At 45.0% G+C, this 20,941-nt stretch overlaps 3 protein-coding genes across 9 annotated transcripts; 2 read left to right on the top strand and 1 right to left on the bottom strand.

Moving 5' to 3' along the window:
• Positions 1-2,852: 2,852 nt before the first annotated feature.
• On the top strand, positions 2,853-3,900 carry CCDC89 (coiled-coil domain containing 89). Its single transcript, XM_030963004.1, is given in 2 exon segments — positions 2,853-3,194; positions 3,196-3,900. Coding segments are annotated over 2 exon segments (1,047 nt in total).
• A 2,927-nt stretch (positions 3,901-6,827) lies between these two features.
• On the top strand, positions 6,828-10,923 carry CREBZF (CREB/ATF bZIP transcription factor). Its single transcript, XM_030962115.1, has 4 exons — positions 6,828-7,054; positions 7,104-7,248; positions 7,289-7,831; positions 8,491-10,923. The coding sequence occupies exons 1-4, from the start codon at positions 6,901-6,903 to the stop codon at positions 8,537-8,539; spliced, it is 891 nt and encodes a 296-aa protein (XP_030817975.1). The 5' UTR covers positions 6,828-6,900; the 3' UTR covers positions 8,540-10,923.
• Positions 10,924-15,087: 4,164 nt separating this feature from the next.
• Positions 15,088-20,713, bottom strand: LOC115904621 (transmembrane protein 126A-like). 7 transcript variants are annotated; one of them, XM_030950163.1, is made up of 6 exons: positions 20,588-20,713; positions 20,110-20,276; positions 18,654-18,778; positions 16,646-16,839; positions 15,917-16,031; positions 15,088-15,350 (listed from the first exon to the last, which is right to left on the bottom strand). In XM_030950163.1, exons 3-6 carry the CDS (start codon positions 18,767-18,769, stop codon positions 15,146-15,148), a joined length of 630 nt encoding a protein of 209 aa, XP_030806023.1. In that variant the 5' UTR covers positions 18,770-18,778; positions 20,110-20,276; positions 20,588-20,713; the 3' UTR covers positions 15,088-15,145. The 7 variants fall into 7 exon arrangements, with proteins under 7 accessions (XP_030806023.1, XP_030806058.1, XP_030806007.1 ...); XM_030950198.1 differs by having other exon boundaries at positions 20,110-20,273; positions 20,588-20,643; XM_030950147.1 differs by having other exon boundaries at positions 20,110-20,273; positions 20,511-20,601.
• Positions 20,714-20,941: the final 228 nt, after the last annotated feature.

Raw genomic sequence — 20,941 nt, 5'->3', positions numbered from 1 at the left:
CTCCAAATTTGCAGAAACCTCAAAGCCAGCAACGGACTCAGAAATCACTATTGAAGGGCTGCTCAACAGTGGGCCACAAGTGTCATGTAATCTGCTGGCTTCTATACTCTACCAAATTTTTATACCTAAACTTCACTGCTATCAAAATAAAATGTTTATTTTGTGACAGTGACAATCTCTTTGTCTTCTGATCAAGTAGAAGACATTCTGTGTCTTGCTATTCTTTTAGTCCTCCTAGAGACTGACACAGAATTATTCTGGTATCTCAGAAGACTCTCTGTATCACCTCACTAACAGACCAAACTTCAAATTTTGAAAAGCTGCCTGAACATGAATGCAAGATTTACTTGCATATTGCACTTGTAATTAACTAGTTTGATTAACTAATGACATAGGTACTCATCTAGGTTAACCAAGAAACTGAGACAAGTAACAAAAACTGTCCCTTAAGTACAAAACTTCCTCCCCAGTTTTTAAATACCTTTCATTGTCTACAGAATCCCTAACTTCAGTAGTATGATAATATGCTGACAGAGAAATGTGAGTTGGGAAGTTGATTAAGACAAAAAGTTTCAAGAAACTACTTACTTTGTTCTCAAGGCAAAGGGAAAGCCTTTAGTCATCCATAACCAAAATTTTAAAGGCGCATAATTAGCTACTCATTAAAGGGCAGTTTGATAAATTAATAGCTATGCTTTGTCATAAAGGTGAACTGGAATAAAGAATCAAAGCAGCCACACTCCTAAAATATCTTTATGTATTCATTCTTGTCTGCAGAAACACAACAGTTCCTTCCTCTCTTCTCCTTCATGTTACAAGTTCATCTTTCTTTTAGCCCATCATTTATTTCTCTTTTTAGCACATATGTGTGTATATGCATGTATACATGTGTGTATATCTTCTGAATTACACTGTTTTCACTTCCTATAAAACAGGCTTCAAACTCCCAGCTCCCCTTTTGTGCTCTGTGTTCAGAAACCTCTCATTGCTGCAAGTAAGGCTGCAAACCTGAGTTGGTGCAGCAACTCCCATTGCTTTGGTTTCACCCATTTTGAAACCTGTCCGTGCCTTCCTTTTCTTGTGTGCTTCATGTCTGTTACTCACAGCACTCTCTTCTTTCCCCTTTGTATCCCTTCCCAGAGGATTCAGCAAAGCCTGCACTGACTGTTTTCTTCCAGTTGCATTTATTTTCCCCTTCCCTATCCTGTTGGCCAGATTTTTATTAGCTGCTAAATAAAGTTGCGAGTTGTTCAGGGCAAGGTCTGTTTTTACTTTCCATGGACCTTCAGTGTGTTCTGAGGTCAGAGCCTGCTATTCTGATTCTGGCATGTGTAGGATGTAAGCTGAGAACAAGGAGTTCTTCAAGCTTGTGGAAATTCTCTTTCCTTTCCAAATCTGGGTGCTTTTGAGAGTGTCAGCAATGTTTGTTTGCTAAGAAACATTGCCAGGTCTTTCAGCCACCCTGGTGGGGCTGGCCTGGCTCCAAGCAGCCTGGATGAGGTCATGAGCTCTGGAGTGACTGGATTCAGCATCTTACCTCTATGGAAACAGAGCCTCACAATAGGAGAGACAACAAACAGACAGCAGGAAGAAAATACCTGGTAAGAAAATAGTTTTCACTTCTTAAACCCTGCTCTTCGTTGTGTTTCCACTGAATGGCCTAAACCTTTCAGTCCTTTCCCCCCTCCTCCATTATTTGCAAAGGATCCAAGGCAGCAACAGCAGTGAGAGAGTGCAGGATGGTGGAGGCAGAGCTGGTGTCTGTACTGAAGTCACTACTACACAGCGGTGAATTGCTTTGTACTTCACTGGGGTTTATTAGTTTTTGTTGTCCATTATCTTTCATTCTTACTTTAAGCTGGCTCCTTCCCACATCCTATCTTTACCTCTAGTCAAAGCTCAGGAATTCACAAAACCTGATTATCAGTGTGCTGTTTCATGTGCTGTTTCAGGTCTGTGTCCAAATGAAAAGCTTGTAGATGAGTTGCAGGCTAATTTTTCAAATGTCTGGGTAGCATGCTGTGTGATTCAGCACCAATAATCATTTTGGTGCATATGTAATAGAAATATTTTCCTTATTTTTAAATGAAGAACCAGATTTTTAAAATTACATGTCTAAATTAATCTAGCAGATCACTGTGAAAACTCAGTTGAGGAACTGTTTCTCCAGGCACAGAGGATTTGTATCACAGAGCATTCACTATTTATTAAGATTGTATGGATCTTTTACTTGATTCATAAATCTCTAAGCACAGGATAAGGCTATTCAGTTATTTTTAACTAGCAATGAAATCTTGTAAATCAATTAAAAGTTTGACGTAACCCTCTGTGTTTTATTTGCAGTTACAATACAGAGCTGTAGGAGGAAATAAAGGCAGAGGAAAAGGATTGTGTAAGGAATTATCTACAGCTTTATCACTTACAAGCTTTTTACCTAAATATAATAGTAGTTCTTGTAGCTACAACAGCAGTGCCTTGAGAAGGAATAATTAGCTAAGCTAGTCATCAGCAAATGAATAGGCTTGCATAAATACTAAGCCCACACTCTTTGCTTTTGCTCACAGAGTCTGGCATCCTTGAGTCTCAGTGAGCCTGACTGCACCAGAGGAGGGGGAGGGCAGCAGGCCTATGCAGTTGCTGGCTGACATTGGTTTTGGGACGTCCTGTTCCCCCACATCAGTTTCTCTGGACTTCCAGAGAAACACCACCAGCTTATGGCAGCAGTGTTGGCCACACAACCACTGGGCACTATTTAATTATGCTGAGTGTCACTAACAGAAGCAGCCACCATAAAATTTTATCTTGTCTTTGCATGAGACAGGTGCTCCAGGGCTTAGGAGACAGGAGTGGGTATGGCTGACTCCACAGGTGATCCAGAGACAGGCAAAGATGTGGAAGATCTGACAAAAAGCTTGGAGGAACTCTGTGAGAGCTCTAAGGAGCAGAGTGAGGAGGTGCTGCTGCTTTCACACCTAAAACAGCATCATCATTTCGTCTCTATACTGAAGAGGAAAGTGGATGACACACACAAACGCTGCAGAGACCTGGAGCAGCTCAACATGGAGCTGGAGAAACTGAGGGGAGAAGATGCTGTGAAAATTAAAACCCAGACCCACCGTATTCAGTATTTGGAGGGGCGCTTCATGGATCTGGTCAAAAACCATGAAAAGATGATTCAGTTCAAAAATGAACACAAAAAAACAGCACCTGCAGCTGTGGGAGGAGAACAAGCGCCTGTGGCAGGACAGGGAAGCACTCTTCAGGCAGGCTGTGAGGGAGAAGGAAGCTGAAGTGCTCCAGCTGGCAGCCCAGGCCAGGAAGCTCTCACAGCAGTTCTGCTCCTTGCAGGAGAAATATGCTTCTGAGAGTCACAGAGCCCAGGAGTGAGAGAAGGAGCTGCTGGAAGCTCAGAGCCAACTTGCAGATGCCTGTGCCCAGGAGGTGGATTCACTGAAGGAGCAGCTGCAGGTCCTACAGGAGAGGCACCAACAAGCTGCTGCAAGGGCAGAGCAGGCAGAGAGCCAGCAGAGGGCTCAGGGCAGTGAGCTGCAGGCCAAGCTGGAAAGGGCACATGAAGAGAAAGAGCAGCTACTGAACCTGGCCATGGAGAGGAGCAAAGCTCTGCAAGATAAGGAGCGGGGGATTCAGAAGCTGGAGGAGAAGCTAGAGACTGTGGAGGAAGCAGGAAGCAGGATGCAGAGAGCAGGAAGGTGCCTCAAGAAAGAGGCAGCACCAGTAGACAAAGATCCAAAGGTTCAAGAACTCCAAGGACAGCTAGAACGCAGCAAGCAGGTGTACAATGGACTCCTGCTGCAGTTCGATGCTTCCAGAAAGCACAGTATGGGTTTGTTGACTAAAGAGAGAGCTCTGAACATCAAACTCTGTCACTTTGTTGCATAACTGCAGTTTTTTCTCTGTTCTCCTCTCAACAGGTGCCTCTGTGGTAACACATGCCTGAATTTTGTTCCTCTCCATGGGACCATCCTCTGGTTTCTTTATACTGTCCTCACCAGCTTAAACCCTCCTCCACTGACAGCTCTGTAGGCTTTTTGTCATTACGCCTTTAAGAAAGTAAATCACTACACTCTTAAATCTGAACATGGATCGTTGAACCAGTCAAACCTGTGACATGAACGATTAGGGTGGAAAACATAAAATATGAATTTGATTTATTTAGTACTAACCTCTGCTGAATCATAGGTTTTCATTATTTTTTTAGTTAAAACCATTTTATTTTTCAAGATGACCAAAAGCTCAAACTCTTAGCCTTTTGTATTTGATTCTGCTTTGAAGTTCAACAGAGGCTGGGAGTGTAAGAGGCTCTGAGGCTCCAAGAAAATCCTACCTTGCAGTATCTCTGCAATTCTCTACATTCAGGAACTTAATAGGTAATCCAATAATACCATATGACAACTGATTCTCAAGCAAATTACTGTTTATAGTTTTCTAGTAGTCTTACAAATTTCTGCAGTCATTTAAAACCTATTTAGTGCCAAAGTAGTATTTATATCCCCATTCAGCTCAGAATAAATTGTCAAGTCTTTTGGGTGATTTCAATCTGTTACTTAGAATGGGACGATGTTCTAGATGTTTCACCAGGGGTTTTTTTCCTGTTTTTAGCTGCTTCATACAGATAAATATTAGTGATACACTCTTCCATTTTGTGCACATCTGGCAGCTTTTAACAAAAAGAAAAATCTTGTCAGCACTGTGGGATCCACAGACCTCCCACTCTCTCTTGCTGGTCTCCTTAGGCAAGAAGGAAGATTTTTGCTATGGAATTTCAGCTTTGTTCTTTAAGTCTCCAACAAAAAAAAACCCCAAAACAACCACCATAAGGGGCCAAACAGCATCCCCCACCTGGACTGTAGGCAGCTGCCTCCAGAGTACCTCAAGTTCTTTGCCACATGTTTTGGGATGACTCAAGAATCTAGGAAAGGGATTGAGTATTTCTTGGTCCTGAGTATCTATAAGCCATAGCACGGTATTAGACTTGGTATCTATTGAGGTCATTTACAGAAATGATTGGAAGCAGCAGGTCTGGAGGCCAGTGACCAGCTCAAGGACTGGCTGAACCAGATGTGGTTTCTGGCTCTGGCACAGGCTTCCCAGAGGAGCTGTGGATGACCCCATCCTTGAAAGTGTTCAGTGTGAGGTTGATGGGGCTCTGAGCAACCTGGTCTAGTGAAAGGTTTACCAGCTCAAGGCAGGGGGGTTGGAACTAGGTGATTTTTAGGGTCCATTAAAACCCAAACCATTCTGTGATTCTGACTCTACCTAAGCAGCAGCTGCTAGCAGCCTTTCTCCTGAACTCCTCTGGACTTCCCTTGAACCCAGGCAAAGCCAGGTGAGAAGTATTGCTCTACTACCTCCTGTGTGATGAACCACAGCATTTCTTCTGATCCTGGCTCCTACAAGTGTCATTCCACAGGTGTTTTATGGACCACATTCTCCTACTTTTTAACCATACTCCCCTGCTCCGAGGTGCCCACCCCACACATACATTTCATTAATCTCAGTGCTGGCAGCTACAGTGTAAACCCCAGATGACTCACGTTACACCCTTGGTCTGAGAGCTGGCTGCTCTGTTTGAGTTAGTCCCTTGACAAGGAGGAGCACTTGTATCCCTCTGGTCCAAGGGACCCTGGAACCAGGTGCTAAATACTCTAAATCTGAGCAGAGGACACCCGCTTGCTTGTGTCACAGAACAGCCCCACAGGCCTCTGCCCCAGCCATGGGGTGTGGTGTGAAAGACCCCACATTCCGCACTCTTCAGGGAATCCCCTTCCCACCCTTTGGCAATGGTGTGAGAGACCTTCCCATGTACTGCCCCACACACAAACCCCTTGTCACTGCCCCCCATTCCCTCCTGCACTCCCCATCACTCACACTCGCCCCTCCTGCTCTCCCACATTTCCTACACACCTCTCCTCACCCAAACCACACACATCTCCCTTACACGCCCAGCCTCCCACACCTGTCACCCTGCTCTCCACAAAAATTGGATTTGTTACCTGGTGTGCAACAAGCCAGTAACTACACATGTGACACATTCGTTTATTTCAGATTTGCACAAGCCTGGGTGCTTGGTGGTATTCCACAAATCAAACACAGTGACTATCAAAATTTTTAACTATTTATGTTTTAGCAAACAAGGGAATTCGTGTTAGAAGCTATAAGTTACCTAATTCTCTTATTAATTAGTATTCTATCAGCTAATGATTCTCTCTTGCTAATTAGTTTGCATGCTCAGTCTTTCTCTTTTTTTGGAGTGGGTAGTCCATGAGCTAGTAGTTGGGATATCCCCCTGCTGGAATTATATTTTACTCAGTCAGAACTGATTTAGCACAGTTGCTGAGTTGGGTTTATGAATTTATTCCTTATCGTGGGAGTTTTGCCTGATGTTCTTGTGGCCCACAAATTCTGCATTCTTTGTGTCCACTATCAGCAGTACATCCTTCTTCCCAAGCTTTGTTAACCTCCCCCTAGGTCTGAGGTCTTTGAAACACGTTGAGCCCTAAACCTTAAGAAGGCAATCCTAGTGACAATTCATTTGTCCTTCTAACACCTGGAGATCCCTTAGAGATTGTTGGCTGCTCGCTATTCCACGGATCTCCCTTCTAGTTGTTTAGACCTGAAAGTATACAAAGATCAAACATCAAAGAACATCCTCTCTCAAGACAACTTCTACATATTCCACATATGGGAACGCTTCCCCCCTCCAACCCCATTCCCAGACGGCTTTCCCGCGCGCGGGCGCAGTCGCGCGGCGCTTCCACCGCCCTCGCTCCCCCCACGCGCCGCTTCCCGACAGCCCCCGCGGCGGGAGCGCCGGGCCGCAGCCTCGCGCCGCCCGCTGCCCTCAGGCTCCGTCCCGGCCCGCCGGGCCCCGCTCCCGCCATGCGCCACAGCCTCACGCAGCTGCTGGCGGCCTCGGCCGGCGGGGACAGCCCCTCGGGCGCCGTCCGGCCGCTGGCCGGAGCGGGGCAGGCCCCGAGAGGGCGGGATGGCGGCGGGGAAGGGGACCCAGGCCCCGCGCGGCCCAAACCGCAGCCGCCGCCGCGGCGGGGAGCCCCCGGGCGCCTCGGAGCCGCGGCGGCAGGAGAAGGAGGCCGAGGCGCCCGGCGGCCCGCTGGAGATGTGGGAGCAAGAGGACTGGTTCCCGGGGCTAGAGCTGGGAGACCTGCTGGAGGCGGCCCGGCCGGACTGGGACCTGGACGCGGAGCTGAGCGACTGCTTCTGTGGGGACCCGGAGCCGCTGCCCGCGCCGGGCCAGGGGCCCGCGGCCGGCGGCGCCCGGGCGAAGGAGCGGCGGGGCCGGGAGCCGGCTGAAGGCGGCGGCGGCGGCGCGGTTGAACCGGCTGAAGAAGAAGCAGTATGTGCTGGGGCTGGAGAGCCGCCTGCAGGGCCTGGCTGCCGAGAACCGGCAGCTGCGGGACCGCAACCGCGGCCTGAGCCGCCGCCTGCGAGAGCTGGAGCGAGAGAGCAGCTACCTGCGGGCTGTGCTGGCGAACCAGAGCGCGCTGGGGCAGCTGCTGAGCCGCCTGGCCGGGACCCGCGCCGGCGGGCTGCAGCTCAGCACCAGCCTCTTCAGGGACACGGGCAGCCCCCGCCGCCAGCAGCAGCACCTCCAGCCCGCCGGCGAGAGCAGCGACCACGACTACGCCCTGCCCAGCTCCCGGCCCCGCGGGCTGGAGGAGGCGGCGGCGGTGACTGAGACGGAGGAGGAGTGGGCGGCCCCCGGCGGGATCTGCCTGCACGTGGACCGGGATCAGGTGTCGGTGGAGTTCTGCTCCATCTGTGCTCGGCGGGCAGCGGCCTCCTTCAAAATGTAGGGTCAAGTACCTGCTGCAAGTACTCGTGGGGTTCTCACCCGTAAGGGCCTCGCGTCGCGGCGGAGGAAGCAGGCGATGGTGCGCAGGAAAAGAATCCATACAGTGGTGATGGGGTGGTATTGGGGGAGATGCAAAGGTGGGGAACCTGGCGCTTACTTAAGTGGCCAGGGTAACAAAAATTCTCTCGAACGGCACGTTGGGAGCCAGACGGTGGCCTTGGTTTAAGGTCCTGTAAATCTGGCGTGTGGACGGTAGTGGTGTGAGCCTGTTTGGCGATGGGAGTCGCGCAGAGCTGCGTGCAGCAGTGCGACAGTGGTCGTGCAGACTGACAGGCGCGTGGTGCACACGCGGAGGTGCCGCCAGAGCCCGTTCGCAGCACTTGGGTGAAAAGATCATGCCGACTTGATGCATGAAGGTGTGCTCGGCTCCGCTTCGCAGTAAAGATAATGCTGACTACCCGGTCTTGAGTCAGATAATGTCTAGCCTGCTTATCCTGAGGAGCCGAAAATGCTTGCTTAGAAAACCAAACAAAAACTCCATTATGACATCATCACTGGACAGACTTAAGAAAATAGTAATGATCGGCAAAAGAAAGCATGCATATAAAATTGTACTGCATCTCAGTTATACATTACTATTAAAACCTCTCTGACAGTTTCTCTTTTAGGTGGTTGCCCTGCCAGGCTCCGTTGTGTAGGGGTTAAAGAACAGTCGTTTTCCACCTCGCAACCTGGTAAGGATCAATATATTCCCATAATGTGGTATCAGACAGCTTGCTTTGCTTATCCCAGTCTCTTGTAATGACTGGTTCAGAAAATTATTTCTCTGGTCCTTGGCCTACTCTGCCAAAATGTTTCTAGTTCTGGATGACAATTTATAGTAAAGGTTACAATCACATCAGTCTCATTAGCTGTTTTCCTGTTTTCGTTTCTGAAACAACTACATTGGCTACATAGTAGCCAATATAGGAGCTACATTTTGAATTTTAAAAAACTGCATTTGAAATGGAAATTTCCTATTAAACCAAGTATGTGATGAGTGGAAAAAGAAAAACATGCTAATAAGGGGGATGTGACATTTACAGTCTTTTATTACAGGGGACTGTCCCAAAAGTCTAAGTAAATTGCTTTTTGAATGAAAAAAAGAAAAGGAAATTGTGACCTGTTGGTTTAAAATGCTGTCTAGTGTTAGGGATGTACAGAACCATTCAAAAGCCCCTCTCTAGCTTGATCTAATTCACAGTTCAGAGTTTTACCTGATGAAACAGCCTGAGCACTGGTTAAATCACTGCAGAGGAATCCTCGCATAGAGGAGTTACTCTTGCATGGCCTCTAAGGAGAATTAGGTTTGAAGAATCAGTGCATCGAAGTAACTTACTACTTTACCTTCCCATAAGTAAATCCCTGTGCCCGTGCCCATGCACACTGAAATTCCTATGTTACTTCAGAGTAGCTTTAAATTTTAAAAATATTGCATGTATATGCATGTGCTTAACTCTACTGTAGAGTTCTTAATTCAGCCTCTTACAGTATCCAGAAATCCATAACCTGATATAATTAAGCACAGCTTGGAGATGAGCGAATATGTGTCTTGAGGCTAATGATATGAAAAATGCTCCATAACTGCTCCTGAGATAGGAGGAAAAATAGTTTGACAAAAAAATAGTGTGTGTTTTCTTGTAGTAGTCAGTGTTTCTCCCTATTACAAAAGATGGGTTCTTTTTTCAGTTGTATTATAATGTTTAGGTTGTTTAAATGTATGTCAGTTGGGGGAAGAAGGATTGTGAAAATGATAATATGTAAAGTGAGGTTTCACAAAGAATACTTTTCTAAAACAGATTAATTTATAAATTTCTTTTTTTTAAAAATTATGCTCTTTAGTGTTTCTGAAAGCCTTAAATTTTGTGTTTAAGGCTAAGTAGGTGAAAGCATTTTCTCCCAGTGATTTGCTTTATTGGTGCTAGACCCTGTCACGTGTTCATCAGTAGAAAAGGAGATTGATTTTTCTTTGTGAAACATCACTGTGTGATAAAGTATTTGTGTATTTAGCATCCTTGTTTTTCTTTATGCTAAAGTGGATTCAGCTGTGTTGGGGCAGAAGAGACGGGACCAGCTGCTGGCCACATTTCCTGCTTTATTTTAAAAGGTAGTATAAGAAATGAGAATAAAGAGGTAACAGGGCTTTTGCTGTCTTTGATTAAAAAAAAAGAATTTGAATGCTGGGATTATTTACTGTCATCCAAGATGATTTTTTTAAAAGGCAATAGTCTATCAAACAGGTTTTACTCCACTGTATGCCAAATTCCATCTGTTCAGGGGATATTGCCAGCGCAAAAGAGACTTAGTGGGATATGTGTGACCTTACACCTCTGTGGTGGCATCAACAGGGCTGTTCAGAGTTTCAGTCTTAACTTGGGTAACTCTGCTGTAACTGATGGGTTATACCAGTGCACAGGAGTCAGAGTTAACCACCAGGACCTGCACTGACTGATATGCAAAATGGAAATAATTTAGGTTCAACCTAATCTCAACCTGCCTAGCTCAAACTTCATGAATGTGCTTCATTTTTCAGTTTAATGTGCTTGAGGGAAAGAGAAACACTAATGTAGCAAGCATGGGATGTTCCAGTGGCATTTTTATGGTTACTTCAGTGTAGGAGTGTTTTTTAAGTTAATTAAACATGCATTCTTTCTTGTCGCATCACTGCTGAATGGCAGGGTCAGGGACAGTTCTTCTGGCCTCTGCTGTGAACCTGCACAATGCCCTGTCGTGACACGACCTGTGGCTGTGTCTGAGAGCAGCTGATTTTCTGACATGCAAAATGATGTATTGTGCTACAAGAACAAGGTCAAGTCCCAAGAAAGTCAGTGGCTGCAGGCATTTCTAGTGCCTACTGAATCATATTTAAACCAAATAGAAGGGAGGAAGTTATTTGAAACTAACCAACTGTACTATCTGTATGGTGTATTATTAATGTAGCTTTTTGAAGTGAAAGCCTTGAAATGACATAACTTAATACTTGAAAATATATTGTAAATGTTTCTTTGTAATTATGTGCCATTCAGATAAGAATACAATATCATAATAAAATCAAGACTTGTTGATCTTTCAGTTTATGGGCTCAAATGTTTTCTTCATCTTTTTCTTTTCATGAATGACTTGGTTCTTTTAACAAAGTGGTAAAACAGAAGGGAAAATGTTGCTGTTATCTCTGGGTCATGAGCTGGAAAACAAGATAAAATGGATTAGGGTATGCAGGAGAAATGTTCTTGCTCTTCTGTCTTTAAAGGTAATTCTGTGGTGAGGACAACACAAAGGTGTTATTCCTTGAACTGCAGATAGAGCTGGACTTCTGAGAATCAGCACTTCTTGTATTTTATAGTTCTTAATTTTTTATTAATATGGATATATTTGATCAATGTACCATGGAGGACTAAAATACTTACATAAACCCTTCTGTGTTTTATTGGCATCTTTCTCCTTTCTGTTCTATTTTTAGGCTCAGAACTTTCATGACTGGTTAATTACATGCTGTTGAATCACAATCTTTCATCAAATTGCTGTTTCCACACTAAGCACCAAAGTGAGTGTTAAAAACAAAAGGTTTGACAGTGCTGGAAGGACAGAACATTTTCATGGCTCTGGAGTGGGCCATGTACTGTATGTTCAGATTTCTGTTCATCTTAAATGCTTTATTTGTAGAGGACAGTTTAAAATAGTGCACTGGCTTTCTAGCACAATGGGATTCCAGTGAAAGAGGTCTGCAGCTTGATGAAAAGGAGCATTTCACAAAAAATACTGCATAAAAATGTAAAAGCATACTGGCATGCTCTGCCTTTTTTGGTATCTAGTTGTAGAAAATTCTGTGTTTCAGCACTGAAATGTGTTTGGTAAATTGTATGTACCACAGAACAAAGTGCTGCCAGTGTTCAGCTGCACAGCTATGCTACCTGCATTTACCCTTCTTTTCTTCTCAACAGAGTCACTTGAAGACTATTTAGTATTAAAATAAGAAACAACTTCATGCTCAGTTCTCCTTTAGTCCTTTGGAGTTTGATCCTGGTGCTGTGACTCTTGGTAGTGTTCTAAATTAACTTCTCTTTCCTCTGAAGAGGTTTGCAGTACCCGGGAGTTAAAAAACAAATTGTTGCTTCTGTAATCTAGCTGCCTGGAGAGATGATATCAAAGGAAATGCAGGGAGCCATGTTCCAGCACTTGGCATTTCCAGATAATCAGATTTCTCATGCCATTTGTCAAAATTGTAATCAGTTTTCCTGTGAAACAGAGATCTTTGGCAAAATCCAAAGGCCCTTTGTACATTTACTGATTTTTCAAATGCTGTGTTTTCTGATGTTTGTAGTTCTGGAGGTTTTCTGGAATCAGCAATATTCTGGTTATAGGGCTGTATTACTATTAGTTACACTGTAAAACGTCTGAAGGATATGTTAGGTATGGGAGCTATTCAAATGGACTCTGTTTAAAGAATACCCTGTGCAAAAATTGCATGTTACCAGCTGCTGATTCGACATTTTTCCACCCAGTTTAAGTGAGATATGCAAATGTGGAGAAATAACTGCCTGTGCTCATTAGCAGGAGGATGCCAAGGGCAGGACTTGCACGTGTACCAGGAGGATTTGCAGAAGTAGAATACATTGTAATGATGACACAGCATTTAGAATGGTCCATCTGCAAGAAAAAAGTGGAGCTTTTTTAGTATTTCTGTTGGCTCTTATCTGTAGCTATTCTTGGCATTCTTTTGGCCATAGTTCAGACTTGGAGTAGCCTGAAGTCCTTTCTGTGGGATATGTAGCCTGTGCCTGGCTTGTTTCTACTACAGGGGTGTAAGAAAGGATCCAACTAACACCTGTTCTCACTCAGTGTTTGTGGGGAGTTTATTACAGTTGTCAGAGGCCGAGGACTGGTTCTTGGGGGTTGTAGGAGATAGGTCATATCCTGTGTATGAAACAGGGAATGGAAGGAACATTCCCAGATTCCTGTGTAGGCACTCTTCCACATGCGTGCATGCCAGAACCAGGATAGCATCTCGCTGTCCTGTAGAATTCTGAAACAATTTCAGATGTTATTGATTGACTCTGAGAACACTTCTTCCCCTCAGCAGTTTAAGGAGAGGTACAGAAGGTGTAACTGAAAAGTTTCCTTGTTCACGAACACACCACCTTTCTAGTCTCAGGAGTGTTCAGCTGCCCTTTGATGTGACTAGTACTGAACATGTAAAGTACATGCCAGCAATTTGTATGCTCATCAGTGATGCTGGAAACAACTATCAGTCTTTGCAACTTAGTAAAATGTTGAGGAATGAGGAATGTTTTCTTTTTAATATAAAATCTTCACCTTTCACTTGAAGAAATTAGTATCTAAAAGGATGTGGTTTGTCCAGGTCAGACCACTAAAGATCAGAACATGCATTTTGGTGACTGAGGATAATTATCACTTCAATTTATACCAAAATGAAGGTAGTATTTGGAAGGAAGATCCTTTTGAATCTCACCCTTTAATTAGCACTGGAATCTGTTTACAGTATTTTAACTATATAATGTTAAAAACGTAAAATAATCAATGAGCCAATCATTGTCATTCTTAAAGATGCCATTGCACAATAACACCTTTATTTTATGTTTTTATTATCACAGGTAAGTGGTTCTGTTGGTTAAAGTCTGGTGGCTTCCGGAGATATGACAATGCACTGTCATGTAAAATACTTGGTCCCTGGGAATCTCCAGTCGGGGTGAGTAAGGTAAGGCAGATGGGAGCACCACGTGACACAGCAACACTTTGAATCAAGAAAATTAAATGATCTCTACCTAACAGAGACTGTATTGCTGCTGCTCCTGGGTATAGATAAAGAATGTGTCATGTTCCTGCTGTAATGACCCATTTTTAAGGAAAAGGTAGATAAAGATTATGAAATTCCTTCAATATATTTTCATCAGCATTACAGCATAATTTTTAACCCCTTTCAAAGGTCTCAATGCTGAATTCTTAGTTCTCATTAATAAATATTTCCATGTGCATCAGGGGATGCTAGAATTTTACTGAAGTGACTGTTGACCAGGAACTGTACAGCTTTTACAGTTACAGAACCATTTAGGTTTGGAAAAGACCCCCAGGACCATCAAGTCCAATCTTTTACTCATCACCAGCTCCTTGACTAGACCATGGCACCAAGTGCCTCATCCGGTGTTTTCTAGAACACCTCCAGGGATGGTGGCTCCTGCCACCTCCTGGGCAGTCCATTCCAATGCTCAGCAAGCCTTTCTGAAACTAAATTCCTGAAATTCCTCCTGATGTTCAACCTCAAACTCCTCTAGCACCATTTGAGGCCATTTCCTCTTGTCCTGTCACTTGTTGCCTGAGAGAAGAAGCCAACCTCCACCTATGGTGGGTTAAGACCATTACATCATATTGGGAGTATTGCTTCTGTAGAATTCCCGAATTAACTCTCAGACTGCAGAATACATTAAGGACACCTCATGCAGTAGGAGAGCTGCAATTTCTATTGCCCTGGAACATACAGCCACCAGTGTGAAGACACACCTGACTCATAAATGCATTACTCTGGACCACTGATCTTAAACATAGCTGAGATACCCCAGTAATGGCACTGGCCCTCAAAGGCCTCTCACCATAGCACCATCCTTCAGAAAAAGACTTAATTTCAAGGCAAAATGGTTACAAGGCCAAAGGCTGTTTCTTTGATATGCTGGGAAGCATGACAGGACTATCACTCGTGATTGTTCTGTGATAAAAGTGTTCTCCACAGTGTGACCCGTCTAACAGGGTAAAAGGGGTAATCTTGACAGAAGTTTTGTGCTAGCTGAATGGGGAAAAGGGAGAAAAGTACTCAGATTTTGAGTAGATCCCTAGTAAAACCCTGCCTTGGTCTTCCCCCTTTTGGTTGTGGGGTTTTTTAGGTTGTTTGTTTTGTTTTGTTGGTTTTCTTTGTTTTGTTTTTTTAATAAATTTCTATGGTTTGCATTATGAAGGAAAAAACCTCTTTTTCAAGAATACTCATTTTTTACAGCTTCTAAAAGTTGTAGCATCACCTTAGAACCAAACATTAAGCAGGGACTATAAATGCTTTCTTGCATCCCATTTCCAAAGCAACACACCTGTCTGCTATTCAGGTGTATACACTAAACTGGGCATAACGAAAAGTTTAACCTGCACTTAAGTTCAAAACTTAAAAAATGCCAGTACAGAGACTGGTTTTGTATTAAAAAGACACAGCAACACTTCTTTTTCTTGTTTATTATGGTTACTTATCCAAGGCAATTAAAAAGTTGCTTTACTTCACTCAGGTAGCTCTTCAGGATCCCTGCTACTGTTCATCTGCAGCAGCATTTTGATATATATTCCGTGCTGTTTAGTGGCAAGATATAATCCAGTCAGAGCCTGTACCAGTATGCCCAGACTCATCTTTCTGAAGACAGGCTGAGAAGTTGTGAGCCAGTAGCGTAACAGGTTTTCTTTCCCTGGCAAGGGAGTTGACATATACCTAAACAATAGAAACAGTGGTATAAACATTTTATCCATGTAAGTGTAAAGATTTAACATAAATATTTATGTAGATAGTAATTTTCTCTTCCTTCTCCTATGTTAAATTCAGTACTGAGCTCTCTGCCTAAATGCTTTAAAACATCCTGACCATGCCGTTGTCTCACCAAGCCTCGCCCTGCCCTTGCTGTGCTCTGAACCACACAGAATGACATGTCAGGGACTTTGGGGCACTGGCCAGGGTCACTGAGGTCTCTTGGCTGTCCAGCCACCTTCAGTGGTGGCAGGATGACAGCACACATCCAGGCACAGCCTGGGAGACTTGGAAGGCTCCTGCTAAACACAAGGGCTTCCCAATGGATCACTTTGCAGATCTTCTTTCACTTTGGTGTAGCTCTTACAAACTTCATTTTGTAATTAGATGACCTTAATGTTTATCTCCTTCCACATCCTAAATGTCTACAAGAAGACAAATGTGCACAAATCAAATATCTACAGAATTTACACTGAGAGCTGAACATTAACCCATAAATACATTTCAATCAATACATTGCAGATAAGACATACCTGGCTGCAAGGCTTCCATTCAAGGGGATAGCCAGGAAAATGGGATAGAAACCACCCATAACTGCACCTACTAATCCTCCTCTGATCACAGCACAGACCTCACAGTTCAGCTGACCTGGGTGGCAAACCATATTACACTGTCAACATCCAAACATGCTCCACCACATCAGTTTATAAGCTGCATGCAAGAACCTGAAAACAGGCTCTTGACAGAAACTTCCAAGCTGTACAGGTATGCAAAAAATTATAAAGGAGGACTCTTTTAATAAACAACAACAAGAAACCCCCCAAAACAACAACAAAAACAGTTCCAAAACAAAAAACTGATACAAAACCAAAAACAATCACTCCCACTCCAACCTATGAGGAATTTATCATTCGAAAGCTGACCTTGAAATGAAATTGTACAGATGGGGGGAAATTGAAATCTGTTGCGGTCACTTTTACATGACTGAGTGAAAAATGCTGAAAATAAGTAATGTGTAAAAGAATTTTTTTAAAAAATGTATATAAACATATGTATCTCCTTTCTCACTCCACTTTGAGAACTCACTGCTGTCCAATGCATTCTGTTTTTCAAACTCTGCTTTACAAACTGAGGTTTTTCAAGACCACAACAGTTTAATAGCACTGTTCTGCAGGGAGAAAAAGCTCTTCTAGTCTTACACTGTGAACAGAAAGCAAAGCCCTTTCAAAAAAAAAAAAAAAAAAGAATAAAGCGGTGTTTACCTGAAAATAAAGGGTCATACACAAAAGCTTCATAAATTGCTGCTGTTGAAAGAAACGGAATAACAGCCATTGGAATAGCAGACACCAGGGAAGCCTTTCTGACATGTAGGATGCTCCTGAAGAAATTATTTGCTGCTAAGCCACATAAGCTTGAATTTGCTGCTAGGAAGTATTTTCCATGATTACAAAGGTTCCTGTGAAAGAAGGGAAGTTGTTTCAGCAACTGAGAACTGTAAAAAAGTTTAGTTGAGTCAACACTACAATTCTCTTCTGAAAATCCTGCAACAAGGGGTAAGGGACATAAATCTCTCACTGATGCAAAATGGAGAGTAACTACTTTCAAAAGCAGCCAGTGCAGCATCCTTTGTTATACGCCTGAGTTTACACACACTTCAAGAGTGAAGTGACAGGTTGAGAAGCTGTTGGTACAATTTTTTCCCCCCATTATTATAGTTAATGGAAACTTCGTTAAAGCTCTCCTTATAAGCATGTTTCTAATGATAATGTTTTCAGAAAAGAAATGAGGAAATATATATACAATAAAATATATAATTTTAAAAAGTCAAGTCAATCCACTCGCAATTCTTCTACATTCTAATGTTTTGAGTAATATTAAGCACTACAGAAAAGATTTCAGAGATGTACTTGCTAATCTTGCAAAACTTTAAACACTAAAAATGTCAGACATCAAGGACACCAACTATTTCTTGTTTTGAATAGGAAAATTCAAATTTTACCTTTACAATCACAGGCAGTGATACACAGGCAAACACATCAATAAATATGGAGGGCTGAGATGAAAATTTTAGCAGCATATTTAAGTACCCAAAGCAAATTAATGTACCCAGGACCAGCAGAATCTACTTAGTGAGGAACAGAACTGCTACACTGCACAAAAGAAAAGGAAAGGAGGATGGAAGAGTGGGGGTTTGTGGTTTTTTCTTTGTTTGAGCTCCCTAGTGTTAAAAACAAGTGCTTGGGTAAGCAGGAACTCTCAGTTTGACTGCAGCTCTTCCTTTCCAGACATCAGTGAGCTCTCCTTTGGATACAAGCTCTAAGTCCTGCCAGTGACTGGCAGCTACTTCTTTCCAAGGCCCAGCAATCCGTAAGTCCAGAGTTTCTATCCAGGCATTACCACATCACTACTGAGTATCTGCCTCCCCTGCTCTCCTGGAGAAGGAGTTTTGGAGGCTGAATGTGAGGGCAGCAGATCCTACACAAAGTTGCAGCCTTTGCTTTCTCACCTCTGTGGGGAGGCCCTGTGTTACTACCAGCAGTTGGTTTAGCCAGCCATTTACTCCTATTAAAAAATATAAATAAAATAAGCTTCTGATTACTCTTATTTCTAAAAAATTTATCCAAGCTGATACACACATGCAAATGGCTCATAACAGAACCAGCTCAGGTCCAGTAAGGTTTTGCAGTGACATGCAGTATCACAAACCAAAATGTCATTTGTGAGGCCCAGAAGGCATTTAGCTGGCTTTGTGCTGTACAGAACCCTGCTGGTGAGCCTGCAGGACTCCAGCTGACTCCTCCACCACCACCTGGATACCTTAGTCTTGCCTTCCTGAAGCGGAAGCGGTGCAGAATGAAATGCAGAAACCAGCAGGATGATGCTCACTCAGTTCTGGCTGCAGGCCAGCCCTGCTGGACACAAGATGACTCCAGCAGAATCACATTTCAGTTCCCTAGAAAATTTTTTAGCTCTAGCACAGGACTGTGAGAATGCTCAGAGCCAGTCAGGGCTGATCAGCCATCACAGAACCCTGAGCAATGGGGAGCACACGCCAGAAACCAGCTGAGCAGCACCAGAGCCAACACTGAAATAACCATATTGAAAAAACATAAAACAAGTCGTCTGTTCTGGACAATAACAAGCATCTGCAAAATTAACTAATTTTGAAACTGCAAGGAGAATTTGTAATACAAGAATAAGGAAAAAGAAAAGCCTTCAAGACTTGAAATGTCTGATGCACTTCTCTTCATTTATTTTACCAGCACTTACTGATCTGCTTTAGGAAGCTCATTGAACAACTTTTGTATGATTTCCATCCGCTTAAATCTTTCCAAAATTAGTCTTTGCTGTGGAGAATCTAGTTCAAGAAACTCTCTTCCTGTCATCTTGAAGTTCTGGATCATAAAGAAAAAAAACCCAGATGTAATCCAAGTTACATAGCCCCAGTATGAATCAAATAAACATTTAGACTCTTTCCCACTATGAATCACAAATACATTCCCTATTTTGCATGGCAATACTCCAGGTTTAAATTGACTTGACTGTCAAACAGACCTGTAAGGAAAAACACCAGCCAATAAATGAGAAAGCCTACAGTTGCAGTGGGTTTGTGTGGCAAGGTTTTGGCAGCAGGGGGGATGCAAGGGTGGTTTCTGAGATGCCAGGAGCTGCCCCATGTCTGACAGAGTCTGTTCCAGCTGGCTCCAGGACACACCTGCTGCTGGCCAAGTCTAAGCCCAGCCACTACAACGGTGGTGTGTATGGGGAACTTAAGAAAGGGTACAAACTGCTGAAAAACAGTAGCTGGAAAAGTGGAGTGAGATCATGTTTGAGGAACAGCCCTGCAGAACCCAAGGTCAGTGCAGAAGGAGGAGCAGGAGCTGCTCCAGGTGCTGGAGCTGAGATTCCCTGCAGCCCCTGACGCAGCCCATGGTGAGGCAGCTGTGCCCCTGCAGCCTGTGGGGGACCATGGGGAGCAGAGATCCACCTGCAGCCCCTGGAGCATCCCATGCCAGAGCAGGTGGATGCCCAAAGGACGCTGTGACCCAGTGGAAGGTCTGTTCTGAAGCAGGCTCCTGACAGGATATGTGGCCATATGGGGAGAGGAGCCCAAGCTGGGGTGGGTTCCTGGCAGGACCTGCGAGCCCATGGGGAACCCACACTGGAACAGCCACCACTACTGAAGGACTGAGCCCTGTGGAATGGACCCACACTGGAGGAGTTCATGGAGAACTGTAGCCTGTGGGGGAAGTCTGTGGAGAACTGCCTCCTGTGGAAGGGACCACATACTGGAAAAGGAAAAGAGTGCAAGGAGGAAGGAGTGGTAGAGACAACACGTGATGAACTGACTACAACCCCCATTCCCTGTCTCCCTGCACTTCTAAGAGGGAGGAAGACATAGAGAAAAACAGCAGTGAAGGGAGGGGTGGAGGGAACGTGTTTTGAGGATTTAGCTTTACTTCTCATTACCCTATTCTGATTTGATTGACAGTATATTCAATTTCCCCAAAGTTTACTGTTTTGACTGTAATGGTAATTGGTGAGTGATCTCCCCATCCTTACCACAACCCCATAGCTTTTATTCATACTTTCTCCCTGTTCTATTGAGGAGAATGGGAAGTAATATCTTGACAACACTTGGAGTTTAGTGATTCAAGTGCTTCTTTTCCTACACGTTTTACTGCAGAGGAAATTCTCCCAGACTTACTGTGCCACTCATACTGACCTGAAGTTGCTGTTATAACGTGAAGGCTGTGTCCTAAGCCCGGCCTATGGGACCGAGCCTGCTTCGGCTGGGGCTTGGCAGGACGCAGCAGCGGAGAAAGCGGGCAGAGCGGGCAGGATCGCAGCAGGATCGCTTCAGGCCGCCCGAGGAGAGTCCCCAAACCCCTGCTTTGGGATCCCACAGACAGCACGTCACAAAGCTGTAAGGATCCCCTCTCCCTGAGCCCTGCGCGCCGCTGGAGGCAGAGGGAGACCTCCCAAAGCCCCGCGGCCCGGCTCAGGTCAGAACCCTCACGCCGGGAAATTGCGGCTCGACCCCGACCTTCAAACCCCACCGCCACCAGTCACTGCCCCCGCTCCGCGCTGACCCTCCCGGTCTCCCCGCCAGGCTCAGGCTCCGACCTTGAGCCGTACAGACGGACACGACGCCGCCACCCTCACCGAGCCGCTCCCGCCGCCTACAACATGGCTCCTCCTACCTCACGCCCTCCCCGTGGGCGCCGCCATCTTGCTCGCTCACATGACCCAGGGCCCTCAAAGGCCGCCTGTGATTGGCTCGTTGGCTGCCGGCCCAGCATGGCGGCCGCCGATTGGCCGCGGGCCGGCGGGCGGGGCCCGGCGCCGGTTGCCGGGGCGGCGGATGGCGGCGGCGGCTGTTCGATGGCGGCGGGGCTGAGCGCGGATCCTGCACCGGCGGCCGGGACGCGGGGACTCCCCCTTCGGTGCGGGGGGGGCCCAGTCCTCGGGGTAACCCGCTGAACCCCTCCCCTCAGCCCGCGCCCCTTCCCCGCCTGTCCCCTCAGCCCTCGGAACGCCCGCTGCCCCCTTCCCTC

The sequence above is a fragment of the Camarhynchus parvulus genome, chromosome 1 (assembly GCF_901933205.1).
Source record: "Camarhynchus parvulus chromosome 1, STF_HiC, whole genome shotgun sequence".
NCBI classification, from domain to species: domain Eukaryota; kingdom Metazoa; phylum Chordata; class Aves; order Passeriformes; family Thraupidae; genus Camarhynchus; species Camarhynchus parvulus.
Note: the sequence above shows the minus strand (reverse complement) of the source record. Positions and strands in the feature narration are given on the sequence as shown.

What these genes read in the sequence shown, in the direction of transcription:
- CREBZF (XM_030962115.1), top strand. Translation starts at nt 6,901, where the DNA reads ATGCGCCACAGCCTCACGCAGCTGCTGGCGGCCTCGGCCGGCGGGGAC. An exon ending in AGCGACTGCTTCTGTGGGGA is followed by an intron (nt 7,249 to 7,288) that starts CCCGGAGCCGCT and finishes GGGCCCGCGGCC; the next exon opens with GGCGGCGCCCGGGCGAAGGA. An exon ending in GCAGCGGCCTCCTTCAAAAT is followed by an intron (nt 7,832 to 8,490) that starts GTAGGGTCAAGT and finishes CCTCTCTGACAG; the next exon opens with TTTCTCTTTTAGGTGGTTGC.
- LOC115904621 (XM_030950163.1), bottom strand. Translation starts at nt 18,769, where the DNA reads ATGACAGGAAGAGAGTTTCTTGAACTAGATTCTCCACAGCAAAGACTA. An exon ending in GAGCTTCCTAAAGCAGATCA is followed by an intron (nt 16,840 to 18,653) that starts GTAAGTGCTGGT and finishes CTTCTTTCACAG; the next exon opens with GAACCTTTGTAATCATGGAA. An exon ending in AATGGAAGCCTTGCAGCCAG is followed by an intron (nt 15,351 to 15,916) that starts GTATGTCTTATC and finishes TCTATTGTTTAG; the next exon opens with GTATATGTCAACTCCCTTGC.